Source organism: Asterias amurensis, chromosome 2 (genome assembly GCF_032118995.1).
Source record: "Asterias amurensis chromosome 2, ASM3211899v1".
Lineage (NCBI taxonomy): Eukaryota > Metazoa > Echinodermata > Asteroidea > Forcipulatida > Asteriidae > Asterias > Asterias amurensis.
Window position 1 is genome coordinate 29,316,861 of NC_092649.1, and position 14,882 is coordinate 29,331,742.

A 14,882-nucleotide genomic window follows, 5' to 3' on the forward strand; every position below is an offset into this window, starting at 1 on the left:
GGGACTTGTCGTGGTTAATATTGCTTCCCTGTGCTTCGTCTTTCTATAAAATGATCCGGCTTCCTCTCACTTTCACCAAACTTACAGCAGATTGGTTTCAGTAATGGTGTTTACTGAAAGACACAGGACTCTCTTTACCAAACCATCGAGTTTGAGGTCTTTTTCGAGAAAAACAAACCAAACAAACCAAACAAACTAGGCTTGGGGTCTAGGGCTCCATTCAACTGTTTGAAGCCTCATGAAGGAAATAGTACTTGCTCTACCTAATGGAAACCACGGCAAATCCGAAAGCCAAAGCTATGTCAAAAGGGTCCGCATATAGTAATGTGCACTCAAAAGTAAATTACTCAAAATAATTTTAGCATAAAAACATACTTGGTACAACAATGAAGAGCTAATTTTGATTGTGTATTGTGAGACACAGCTCCCTCTGAAATAATAATGTAGTTTTTGAGAAAGAGTTAATTTCCTACTCAAATACTCCAGCCTTTTATTATGCATCTAAAGCATACAAATTTGTACAACAATTAGGGTAGTTTTTTCTTTTAATATTCTCTGGCAAGTACGAAGACAAATCAAATTGAGGCAAAACTTTCGCAGATTTGTTTTTTTATGCATACATGTTGGAATACACCAAGTTAAAATACTGGTCTTTGACAATTACAAAAGGTATTCAGTGCCTTTAATTGAAACTGCATGATCATGACATGGTTGGACCAAAAATAGACAAGAAAGGGGAATTCCCCCTGAGAGGGCAATTGTCACCTGGGAGGGTTGCGCTTGAATAAACAGGACAGCTCACTATCAAGGTCTGGCTGTGGCCGGCGGTACAAAGTACACCAGGAACATTAGAAGAGAGTAGTGTAACAACAACATAGGAACTAGTGAATCTATGCTGCTGCAGTACATTCAGCAGGAAGACATCCAAACAGTTTGTGGACCAACCGGATTAGGAAGATAACTTATTTGTTTGTTTTCTTTGTCTCTCACACGTCACATCCTCAGTGCATACTCACAATGAGCTTTGGTACACCACCAGTTCCAGTAAGGAAGCCAAACGCAGTCCGGAGCATAAGCATGAGTAGTGGAATGTATCGGCCTCGGACCGTACTTCCCCCGGCACCGTGGGTGAAGCAAAAGAAACAGAAACCACCGGCCCAGCCCCCAGCCTACGAGCCCAAACCCCCGGAGGATTTCCCCATGAAGTTGACTCTGAAGCTAGAGGATGAGGATAGAGACACCGATATCGCGAAGCTCTGCAGCGATGCCTTGACGGAGTTACCTCTACTAGTGCAAGTGAAGGAGGCATTTGAGGTGGAAGGGAGCCCAGTGAAACTGGAGAAGGGTGAAATGTTGATGCTGCACTTCATTGGGGAGATACCAAGGGTACACGCTGTGGACTCATCGAATGGCAGCGAGATGTGGCTACCGGTCCAAGCTGAACAGGAGTACGAACGCCTCCCGTTAGGTAAAGTAAAAATGCAATTTATTTATTGAGACTGACGTCGCATAACTCATACAAGTACAAATTTGTAGGTGTTTAGACTCCACAGTTGTTGGCAATCAATGGGACCATGGAGCTCAAAGTTACAGAACACCATGTATTTGTCCCCGTACCCTCCAATTCCTTCATGTTCTTCATGTTCTTCAGCCCTACAAGTGTTTTCAAAAACACATTTTTAAAACCAAGTATACCATAATAGTACAAAATTGTATTTTTCTTTCATTTGTTATTTATTGCAATTCTTCCTCATACAAAAAGGAAGTTACATGCTACAATATGCAGTGGGAATATATGATGGTTTTTATTATGGTGCTATGACATAATGTACAAGGGTCAGATGAGGCTCATGGTGTTGCTTTCAGAACTCTTTTACAAATGTTGCTTTCAGAACTCTTTTACAAATGTTGCTTTCAGAACTCTTTTAAAAATCAATTAAAAAATGTAGTTTCCTGAACAACTTAGCCAGGAGTAATTTACTTTTTAGTTCCGTATAGTCGAGTGATGTTTCCACATTAAAGAGCCAATTCAGAGGGGAAAAAACAAGGAACTTTATGAGGAGCTTAATTTGCCACCACCACCCTGTGTTTGCTTCATTCTGTGTCATGACCAATACCCTTAGGTGAAGGAAAAAAGGAGAAAGGGAATAAAGGAAGGAGAAATCATTGGAAAGATTACTGATTATATTACTTTTAAATTGGACAAGGGTACACCCAGATGTATTTTGTTAAATGCCTTTCTTTCAAACTGATTATAATTGTTTAAAGCGGTATCTAACATTCCTTTAAATACCATTGCATAAAATTTTCCCTCATTCAAAAATAAAAAATCTCGCTTATAAATATAAGTGTTTTAGTTCTCAAAGATTCCAACTTGATCAGTATTCAGCAGATTCACAATGTATCTACAGAGCTAACCATGTACAACAACCAGTAGACTTGTGACAAGTCTACTGCACAATTTCTTTTTTTTAAAGTAAGGTCAGAAATAATTCCTAAAAACAGATGAACAATAAAACTGCAATCTATGCTTGGTAAATATATCATTTTAAAAACTGTTGAGCTATTCTATGCACTATGAACATAATGTTCTTCAATACTGATGAAAAGACTGTGTAGACTTGAAGTCTTTGTTAATGAGTGGATAGTTTTCTCATATGTCCACACTTTGTATTTAATGGCCCAAAAAATGAAATAAATAACCTGTAACTTTAGAGTTAGTTGATTACTCCATTCCAACCAGGACTCAGTTTTAAGCTTTCCAAACTCTGTTTTGTTTTAATTTTTAAATGTCTAGATCCAAGGCTGGATGATAAGTTAATCATGGGGGTGACTGCTTTAATGCAATCCAAGCCGATGCCATCTGTTGTTCGTGCAGTGGAGGGCTATGGCTCAGATGACTGCTCAGAATGTGTGGATACGGAGGATATTATCCAGATCAGCCACGTGGAGGAGTCCGTCAGGCGGGATGGCAGCCAAAAAGTATGGAATTACTAAGAATTATTAAAATAAATATGGTTTGCTTTAAAGCTGACAGCTGATTGACTACAACCATAGAGCATCTACATAGCTCTATGACTACATCGCTTCTACCATTGCCTCCTGCTCCAATAACAAACACATATGATAGCCAAGAACGCATTAGAAGACACTGCAAATAATCAAATTAAAATATAATATGAGCATGCCCCAAATCAATGAAAAACCCAAACAAACACCACAACAAACAAATAAACAAACACACGACCAAACCAATACAAACCAACGCAGTACTAAGCCTGATTTAATAAAATGTTTATCAATGGTTCCTTTGTGCGTTTCAAAAACTAGAGGAAGTCAATCATTTCATGAACCAATGTACCTGATAATATTTTAATGTTTTTTTTTATTATTATAGATTTTGATCGCCACAAACCAGGTCGGACATAACCTTCGCCTTCATAAGGACATGGAATGTGCATACTTCACCACCATGCTCTCAGCCTTGTTCCTTCATATGTCACAGCTGGTTGAATTAGACTTCCCACAAGTAAGTGGCCCCTCTCCAGTTAATAATAAAGCTTTCTTTGAAACCATTAAAGGCAAAGGATACCTTTGGAATTTTCAACGGGTCGATTGTTTTAATCAGGATTTATAGGAATAATATAATAACAACAATAATATCCAAGTCGTATAAAGCGTGCGTATCTACTAAACAAGGTACTCAAGGCAAACAGAAAGATAGGTAATTGCAATGATGAATTTGAAATCCAATTATTTAGTACCTTATGAGGGTTTACACGGTGCTATATGGCGCATACAGCAGCCACAGCCAGGAACACCGGGGTGAACCCCTTCTCTTTTCGAAAAGTGCACTGTGTTCTTTTACATGCATTACACAACTCTTAACGTCCCATCCAAAGGACGAAGCAATGGTTTAAAGTGTCTTGCTTAAGGACACAAGTGTTATGGCTGGGGATTCGAACCCACACTCTGCTGATCACATGGAGCTACACAATAAAACTAACCTATGGATTTTTTTTTTCTTCAAACGGTGGTAGCGTTTGAGATATCGCCAACAATTGGAGGGGTAATTGGAATGCAAATTATGAGAACCTTTCATGCAGCAAAGTTTCCCAAATTGAAATTTTGTTCCCACTCTAAACCACATTACTTTAAAGGGAATTTGTTTTATTAAAATGTTACAATTGTCAAAAGCAGCAGTGAAGTTCTACCAAGGAATTTTTTCTGATCCTCATTTCTTGGGAGGAATAATTACCAAAGCAGGAATAATCCCAGGACTTACAAATGAAAGAATATTAACAATCGAACGGTTCCAAAAAACAAGGTACACAATACCTTAAACAACAGCATCGGGGAATTCAATAAAAACAAAATGGGAAAGTTTGTTCTTTCATCTAATTTGAGTTTAAAAAAACTGTGAAAGCAATTAATATTTTCCTTCTCTTTTTTTCTACCAAAGCGTGTTCGTGTCGTTGAGGAAAAAGCAATGGAAATCCGTCGACCAAAGGAGGAAAAAATCCTGAAACTTCTGTCCTACAAGAAGGAGTTTCAAGTGATTGCAACGAGGGCCAAGTCACCGAGTCTATTGACAATTCCACTGACTGTTCCACTCAGAATTACTGTTATTCCCTTCAAGGTAAGGGCTAGATTTTAAGGCAGGGTTGGTTGCAATGAGGGCAAAGTTACCAATGGTTTGGGTAAACCTGTATAGCCCAATTTGTGTCCAACTAACTCTGCTAGAATACAGAGTGGATTGGACCCAAAATTCCGGCCATATCTCGTTGGGCCCCCCTGCCCCCTTTCAATGTGGGTTCTCATTGTTAAACAGTCGTCTTTTGCGTTCCAGTCAACATTGAGCGTGAACAGGGGGGACAGGGGAGAGAATGTTTATTGTCCGGGGAAGTGGACAGGGGGTGTCCCAAGCATTTTGGCCGGGATTGAAGCCCCATTGGGTAAAATGCTGTGCACATTGGCTTGGTACAGTTCCCTTGCAAGTAGGGGAGACACGTGTGGTTAGTCTCAGGTAGCTTGGTTTGGAGGCGGGGGCAGGGGGGGGGGCATCTGTGGGTGAAAAATGAAGGATAATCAGGGTCTCCAAATGTCCCCTTTCTACTTTGAAATTGTTTAAATTTGTCTTGAGGTTGGCGCTTGTATAACCTTTTCAATCAGTGAACTCTAGTTTGTAAATATCAATCACTTGTCTGGTTGTAAAGAAAGGCAACAACAAAAGGTATGGATTGCTGTAAAACGGGCCTACCATGCACTAGAGAATATAGTGGCATTGCCAAATGTACAAGCGATAAAAATGAGCATTGTCTGGATACTTCATAAAAGAACTATTCCAGGGCTGGTTTCTTTTACATGTATTTTCCATAACATTGTTCCTTTGAAACCTGATTGGAGGGTCAAAGGACAAGGGCATGTTGCCAATAAACACACCCCTGCCTTTTGTACTACAAGTAGTAGAGGGGTAATGCTTTTGTTGTTTATGCCGTGTGACCCTGGCTTTGGGAAAGTGATTCTAAATCTCCTACGTACTTTCCATTGGTGAACTTTTAGATTTGGGACTCAGTTTTTATGTTAAGGAACAAATCACACACAAATTTTTTTTAAATGTTTGTAATAATAAAACGAAAACCCCCCAAAATAATTGGTGGTCCATTTTTATTATTCATTAAGATAGGTTGTTTTCAATTGCCAGTAAACGTGTGATGAGTTACATTATGACTTTAAGGAACTATTACAGAATCATTACAGAGCTGACAAAATAGTCATGGACAGAGTTTATGGTTTGTGTGATTCTCGTGTTTAGGACAAATCATACAATTAAATAAATAAATCATACTTATAATAAAAATGAAAAATTAACAATGTACAATTATAGGAGTCATTATGATAGGTTGTTTTCCAGTAAACAGGTGATTTGAATTATCACTGTTTAAAGGTATTTCTACAGAAACAGAGTTTACAAAATAGTCATAGACATCATTTATGTTTTGTGTGAATAACCATTACATGACACAACAAGTCTGTAAATATTATTTTAGGCTAAATCAGTTGTTTGAGTCATGAGCTAGTTTCAGAAACCATGCACAATTTCCAGCATGCAAACAAATTGTCATTTAACTTTGTTGCAGCAATCGAAACCAATTTTTTTTCTCTCGAGTATGACTTTGTTTCAGAAGGAAATATCTCACTGGAAAAATTATTCTCGTGTAAACTTCACAATCAGTACAAGCTTTAGTTTTTTATTAATCATTTTCATTGCCTGTTGTCAGTGTTTTATTAATTAATTTCTCTGGATTTGGTTAATTGTGTATATTGTTCTTCAGTGCGCTCGTTTGGGGACTGGTAGTATCTTGAATAAATTAAGCTAGCTTTAAATCAAAAGAAAAAACCCAAACTATTATAACAAATAAATGGATAAATTCCAGAAAAAATTAGAAAATTGCTCCTATAGTTTGTTTCAGGTAATTTTTGTGAAAGTTCCAACTGACAACACAGAGCTAGATTATGTGGAATTTACCAAAATCAAAATACAAAACAAACAAAGACAAAAAAAATAATTGAATAATGTAAGACAACACACTTCAATCTATAATGCTTTTGATTTAAGAGTCAAGAGAGTAAAGTGGAAGGGCTATTGAGATATCAGTTTTGGTTTTGTATTTTTTCAGTTCTCTAACAATTATTTTCTTTGCTAAACTTGGTTTTGTTTATTTCATACTTTTCTATCTTCTTGTGGACTGAATTGGAGGATTTCAGAAAATAAGAGTTTCAAGTATCGTTTGAAGTTTTGCATGGTGTGGACAAAAAGGAACAGGCTATAAATAGTAAACTTGCAGTACAATCGTGTGTAAATCTATACGAACAGTATACTCATGCTTGTCCTTAGGAGAATGAAGATTATACTGTTTGAAATTTCGAGACCACACTCGGCTCTTTTCAGAGCCAACATCTCCCATAGAAGGGAACCAATACCCCCACTAAAGAGATTACTTTTTTAAATATTTCTTTATATTTGTTAAGTTTCTTCTTTTTTAAGTATGCACTAGTACCTAGATGTAATTTATGATCTGCTTTTTTTGTTAAGGAGAAACACACGAAGAGGTGCCTCCCGCCCCTGTTCCTGACCCTTAACCTAACCTGGGGATATACAGAGGTGGGTCGACCAGAGCTGCCTACCAAAATGAAAGGCATAACTCAACCATTACCAGAAGTCATTCATGCATGGCTGGACAGCTATGAAGGTATGGAATGGAATGAGGGACAGAGGGGTGACTTTAAAGGCACTGGACACTATTAGTAACTACTCAATATAATTGTTAGCATAAAACTTTACTTGGTAACAAGCAATGGAGATCTGTTGATAGTATAAAACATTGTGAGAAACGGCTCCCTCTGAAGTAATGTAGTTTTCCAGACAGAATTATTTTTCTGCAACTTTGATTTTGAGACCTAAGAATTAGATTTGTCTTCCATTTTTTATCTCGGAACTTCGACATCCAGTTGATTTCAAATTTTCAAAATGTTTATTATTTTGTGTATATGTTGAGATACACCAAGTGAGAATACTGGTCATTGACAATTACCAATAGGTTCCAGTGCCTTCAAGACAAAAAATGTACAATCTCTGTATCCGTGAACATTTGATAAAATTACAAAATCATAAGCCGTTAGGAAATGATGTGCATAGTGAATGAGAAGAAAGAAATTGCACAAAAAGCCTACAGGAGAGCTACCAAACTGGTACCACAATTGAAAGAATCTACCCTACACTTAAACTAGTACCCATTAGATTGAAGAAGATTAAGAGGCCACTTGATTGTCTAAGCTGCTCAAGGGATTAGATTAAGTAGACGTCAGCACATTTTCAAGATACCCAAGAACAAAAGCACAAGGGGTCATAAAAGCTATTAGCCAACTTTCAACAAGAAAATTGAATGTAAACGTTTTCTCTCAGCCATCACAAAGACTTGAACAGTCTACCGCAGAAAATTGTAAATGAAAACAGTAAGAAAGATATTAGAAGCCTACTGGAAGAACACATATGATGATAAGGGGTCTTAAAGGCAGTAGAAGCAACATCTCACATTGGAAGTTGAACAAATTTCATAAAACTGCTGTTAGCACAACGAATATGCTTACTTTAATAAGGTTAATAAAATAAAACACAGAGTCGCAACATCTTTGACTGGTATGCTGATTATTTTTGCTAAGCAGATAGCAGAAAATTTTTCAGTATTATTTTCTGCCTAAGCAAATTGCCCCTGGGCGTAGGAATATTCTGTTAAAAAATCACTATTTTGATACTTGATTTTTTTCTCTGTTTATTGCTAGGGAAAGAGCATTGTTGCGCTACTGCTAAGGTCTCCAAAACAGACATGGAGAGAGAGCTGAAAGAATTGAATTATTACAACAAGGATCTGTCGGATAGACTGTCTAACTTGAACAGCACCATGAAACCCTCTGTCCCATCTCGTGAAAGTACATTGCCTGCCCCACCTCGCCCACCCAAGCCCAAACCAACTACGCCCAAGCCAGCCACACGTAAAAAACCAACCATGGGCCAACAGGTGCTCCCATCACCTACTGAGAAACCTAAGTCTGCACCTCCCATCATTGCCAAGAAACACGTTAAAAAGTTTGTGATGCCAGATAAGAGCGGTGGTGATGGATATGAAGTACCAAAAATTTTTCCTGAGAGGTAAGTAATGCAAGCCTAGACAAATAATACAACAAAATAAAAACTAACATCAGACATTGCAAATGGACAAACGTAAAGTCAAATTACCAACAAATCGTCAACAAAGCATAACTACTGTTGAAGCTGTACCTCATCTAGATTCACAGACTGTGAGGCTACCAACAGTAGTGCCAGGCTTTTTAAGTAGCTTCTTATACAAAGAATGTAAGCAAAACCAGCATTTTACCTTATCTTGATTCAAAGAAAGTATTTGAGCAAACCAACATCAAAACATTGCCAACATCAACACATTATACCTTGATTCAAAGAGAGTAAACATGAAATTCCAAAATCACACAATCAAAAATCGCTAGAGCTAAACAGTGATTGAAATGGGAAAATGCCATTCCTCTGAGTTTCCAATGTTAATTACACTATTAGACCTCATCTTTACAATTTAGTTTGATTTCTTCTTTGCAGTGGCGATGAGGAACAAGAGGATGATTACGAAGAGGTTCCAGACCTCACGTCCACCTCCAATAACCTGGAAAAAAGCACCGTCAGTGAACTCAAGAAAATACTGCAACAAAAAGAGAAGGTAAATGCTCTCTCCCTTAGTGAATGGCTGTGGATAATAGTTATGGCTGTGACTGGAACTGCTCAACAGACTGTGGTAGTCTTACACTTGTATAGAAAACGAGAACAGCTCAAATAAAGACTGTATTTTTGTATGAAATCAATGTTCTTTTCACACTAAACTTGTACCAAGTTCTTGAAAATGCAAATGTCCGTAGCAATTTGTTTAGCCCTCACATTGTAGTGGCCTTCCGGCCAATTGTGATGTTGAATTTTTTTTAATGCTATAATTTGTATTAGCCATAAAATTAGCTATGTTAAAATCCAAAGAATTCACACCCAAGTAAAACTCAATGGTTGGGATCAACTAGGTCCAGGAAGTTCAATGTGCGTGAGACTTACACAGTCTATTACAACGAGGAAGTTGTTGAAAACATCACGTTGTAGAATGCCTGATTTTAACCAAACTTGCATTTCCGCAAGGCAAAATAAACAAACTGAATGCAAGCTTTTACAATAGAGTAAGGACAAATTTTAACAAGGAAGCATTTCTAAACAAAACATAATACAAAATTAGAATGTTTTTTGATAGCTTGGATTAGGCTCAGGGAAATTACTGAAGGCTATCTTCTTAATGGCTTGTACACCTTTCAATGTCCAAGTCAGACTTGCCAACAGCCCAACACAACTGTGATTTTATTTCAATTTTAAAGCATTAAATCTCCTCATCACACCAGTACCCAATTTCATGGAGCTGCTTAGGCAAACAAACAAGTACAAAAAATAAAGTTAACCGGAATAAGGTTTACAGACCAAAATACCACGTCTGGTCACATGTACACATTTGTGACTGGTGCTCAATATGGCTAAGCAGGGATTTTTAAAGCAGGGATTTTTAAAGCAGTATTTTGTGTTTAAGCAGCTCATGGGTCCAGATTGTTTGGATGATAAGATTGGAATGGCTTACCCAGTGATAAGCAGTAGTTATTTTTGGCATACCAGCCATACCAAGTCTTTCAGAGTTCTTCACTTCGGGTAGTTGAAAGGAATTTTTGGACTGGAAGGTTTAAATCTTTCGTCTTTTGTCTTACAGGTGATTGGAAATTTAAGGGACCAAAATGAAAACCTCATGGACACCTGCAAGGTTTGTAGAAACCAATGATAAGTAGGGTAGGGTGATATGATTGCTAGGGACAATGATCATAAGAAATACCTCATAGAAAAATACTAGACTGGCCAAAGGTCTAGAAGTATTTCAAGACCTGGGGCGGATTGCAATAAAACGGTCTTAGTCAACAGTCTAAGACCAGTCAGTTATAGCCGGCTATCTGCCTTAGACGGTCTTAGCTTGGTCAGTAATTAAGTCTGTTGCAATAAGCAGGTCTTAGATAAGTCGGTGAAAGTAATGAAATACGAACAAATGTCCCATAATACTTAGCACTTTGCAGGCACTGGTGGTACGGCATTGTTCTTATTGCTTTGGTTTAAATCACCGGATATCAAATCTGTGAGTTGTATCATTTTTACTTTTGGGAACATACATTTACGATACAATCACCTTGATCATCATCATAATGCCTCCCTGGGTGTAATCTATTTCTAAAATAAAATCTAATCCTAGAGCTCTTTGTATCAAATCATCTACAACCAACAAATGCAGCGCCATCTCTAAAAACCAAAACAAAGACCGATTGTAGCCAGCTCAGAACAGGCTTAAGATTTAAGACTGGCTATAATTATAGACCGCGCTATTGCAATCAGTCTATAATTAAAGACTTTCTAAACGCGTCTCAAGTTAGCCGGCTATATGCATAGACTGGTTTAAGACCGCTTGGTGCAATCCGCCCCTGGTGTCTAAGGCCCATTTTGAAAGCCTTGTACCCAAACGCACACTGAAAAAGCTGAGCTGGAGTCCAAACCGAAGCCTCCGGTTGGAAAAAGGTCAAAGTCATGTTAATATTTCCAAATGTGATCCCCACACACCACTATCACCAGACGCATACTTTTCATGTGGCTTTTTCACACTTTTTTGCCCCGTGCTTTTTACAGAACCTCGAAGAAGAAAAGGAGAAAATACGACAGACTAGTCTACAACATGTTGAAGAAATCAACCGCCTCCAGTGTGAAATCGACCGCCTACTGTCCGTGGCCGACCAAGACATTTACGACACCATAGCCCCATCAGAGCGCCCGCTACCCAGCCTCCCACAGGGCTCGAGCATCTACACCACTCCAGACACGCTGATGATACAGAGGGCGTGCCTGTCCCGCACTGACATCGAAGGTGTGGCTGATGTTTTACGGTCCCTGAACCTCAGCCGCTACATCGAAAAGTTCAAGGAGGAAAGTGTCGACGGTCCATTGCTGGTGACTTTGGAAGATGGAGAACTGAAGGATGACTTGGGGATGACAGGGCTTCATGCTCGCAAGTTGTTATTAGAAATAAAGAAACGAATCAAATAAGAAGAGAGACGGCTACTGTTATGGTTTTCCCCAACAAATTTCAAAGTAAACTTTTTGCAAATTACAGATGTTTTTAACCACTGTTGTATTTAAGGGAATCACATGATTCGAGTCATGTCAGGAAATGAGACTTGACTCAATGGTTTACATTATGGGAACATTTTATCCATATATCAGTACCCAAGCCATTATTCAATACAACATGTATGTAGAAAACTTTGTTAGCATGCGATACATTTACTAACAGAAAACATGGGCTTTCTCAAACATCGACTTAATATCTCCAACATTGACTTAGGTATATCTCGAACAGTGACTTAAAGCCATTGGACCCTTTCGGTACATAAACAAAATAAAAGTTCACAAATTTACAAATAACTTGCAGGGTTTACAGAAGGTAGTGATGGAAGACTTTTCTTGAAATATTATTCCATGAAATGCTTTACTTTTTGAGAAAACAGTAAAACAATATCAATTCTCGATATCGAGAATTACGGATATATTTTAAACACATATCACTTAGGACACAGCGAAATGTGCGGATACACGGGTGGGTTTTCCCGTTATTTTCTCCCGACTCCGATGACCGATTGAGCCTAAATTTTCACAGGTTTGTTATTTTATATAGAAGTTGTGATTTACGAAGTGTGGGCCTTGGACAATACCGTTTCCAAAAAAGGTCCAATGGCTTTAACTATCTCAAACAGTGTTTCACTATCTCAAATGGTGTCTTACTATTTCAAAAAGTGACTTAGTATCTCAACAGTGACTTGTACTATTGTCTTTGTGAGTCCATGACATGGCCAAAGACTACAGGTTTTTCTGTTTTTATAATTGAACATAACTTGGTGAATTAGAGTTGTACATTTCATTGGAGACATTAAAGTTAAGTGTTTGATATTTTTGCTGTACATATTAATGGCAACTTGCTATAAAGCAATGTACAATCCAGGACTTCCTAAAAAATTGTATCCTGTTTTGATTTAATTTTTTTTTTACATAGTTACTCAGAAGAGATTAATATTCAGCAATGACTTTTGGAAGTGGGGGGGGGTATACAGAAAATAAATTAGTGTAAGATGACAGTGTTTTAGCAGTGTGACATACATGTTTTTAAACATGTCAGTAACTGTTGGGCAAGACTGTTTTTAGTCAAGGTAAACCGCAGATATTCATCTTTACGAATAAACACAGGTTTCCTGTCGGACCATAATGTAAAACAATTTAGCAGGGGAAAAGCCAACAATGAAGTCTTGCAGATAAGGTAAATAGAAAGTAACTCTGTATCTATTAATGTACATTGTTTTATTATTTGGGTCAAACCTCTAGTGTTTTATTCAGATTTGCTGCTACATACAATGGTGTAAAGTGAAAGTGACATTTTTAGGGTTGCATGTTTGTTTATCTACACTACCTTCGATTTCACGAAACGCTAGGATTAATCCCAACTCAAGTTAGGACAAGTTACTCGTCCTAACTAACGATGGTTCAATGCGTCCTAACATCTACTGATATGGAACTTAACTTGTCCTAAGTCCTAAGATTAATCCTAAGTTAGAATTCGATGGCAGAACACTTGTGTAAACTTTTTCAGATAAGTATGTTTGGAACATAGCCTCAAGACAATTACATTGCGTTAATTTAAATTGGTGATAATATTATGCATTTCAACAACAGACTGCATTTAGTTAAGGCTGAACACAAACTTTATTACAGCAAAAACCATTAAATAATGAATTATGTTTTGTTTATGTACACAGAATTCTGTTCATTACAAGAACAGTGGGTTTGGTTGTCAGTTTAACAATAGTTATTGAGGTTCCAGCACAGAGAATGTTTTCCAGAAATAAAAGCTAAAGCAATAACAAGACTTGGGAGACTTTAAACTACCCGGAATATAAATAAAATTAAAATAAACAAAAACAGAAACTCAATGTGAAACTGAAGTTTATTATCTGTATTAGCTTTAGTCACAAACCGAGTCTTAGAACAGTACAGTTCATTCAAAAATAAAATTATGGACAATTGTTAACTAACAGTAAACACCAGGTGTTTAAAAAGAAGCTTCTAATCTCTTCTGGCAAACTACTGAATTTTATCATAATAGCATTAAGAAGCATGGAAATAGTCTGTTGGTGTGTATTGCTATCAACCAGGAAGTTGAAACGAGAAAAGGAAATTTAAGAAAATTAGCAGCCTAAGTAAATAAAGAGGGTACAAATATATTGTATTCCACAATTGAGTTCCCTATCGGTGGTGAACTTTTGAACATGTTGAGGACAAAATAACTATGACCTTTGAAATAACAGCTTGTGAAGATCGCTAAATTGGTTTGTTGTTGTTGCCACAGGCAGAAACTAGGCATATCTTTCGCATATGAAGCATGTTCTTTAGGCAAGGATACATGTCTATCAAAAGGGTAACGGAATTGCCACAGTGTGTTTCCAGACTACACCATGTTGTTTCACTTACAGTGTGCCATCACATTTCCGCGCATTACAATTGCATGGTCAGTCAACCAAAAACCTGTATGTGTACCCAAACAAAAGGTGACGGATTCATGCTGCGTTTAATTCATATTTTTGTCAGAACGAAAACATGCAGGCCTTACAAGAACGGTTTTGTTTTCAAACAATGTGATTTTACTGAGCTATAGTCCTACTAGCTTAAAACTGGTAAACAACATTGACTTTCATAATCCAAAATATCAATTTTGTGTTTAACCACACACTGATGTGCATTAAGCACTATATGGTAACCCCCCCCCCCCTCCCCACTTGAGTCCAGTAAAAGTAAAAAAAAAAAAAAAAATACATACTCAGTAAGCCCATGAAGTACTGTGGGGAAACCAGTAAACACAGACTATAATTGACACGACATTTGACTCGTTGCATATTTTCAGTAAGCAAGGTTTGTAAGTGATTAAGCACATTTACAAATCCTTGAGCAGGGTATCTTTGAAACTTCAAACGTTTTCAGAGCCAACACTCCTCCCAATAGACCAGGCAAGTCTCGCGCATATCCGACCGAGAAAGCACATCAAACAAGAAACTTTATTCTTTCTGAAAGCTTTGCTTTAAATAATATTTGATGACAAAATCTGAACGACAATAATACTCATTACAACTTGTATAAATTCATTATATAATTTGAA

General features: G+C 37.4%; 1 protein-coding gene across 1 annotated transcript; it reads left to right on the forward strand.

Moving 5' to 3' along the window:
* The first annotated feature begins 823 nt into the window (after positions 1 to 823).
* LOC139933767 (uncharacterized) lies at positions 824 to 13,771 on the forward strand. The gene is made up of 9 exons (XM_071927969.1): positions 824 to 1,468; positions 2,798 to 2,982; positions 3,398 to 3,529; positions 4,463 to 4,639; positions 7,097 to 7,253; positions 8,344 to 8,710; positions 9,170 to 9,287; positions 10,359 to 10,409; positions 11,315 to 13,771. The coding sequence occupies exons 1-9, from the start codon at positions 1,018 to 1,020 to the stop codon at positions 11,726 to 11,728; spliced, it is 2,052 nt and encodes a 683-aa protein (XP_071784070.1). The 5' UTR covers positions 824 to 1,017; the 3' UTR covers positions 11,729 to 13,771.
* The last annotated feature ends 1,111 nt before the right edge of the window (positions 13,772 to 14,882 follow it).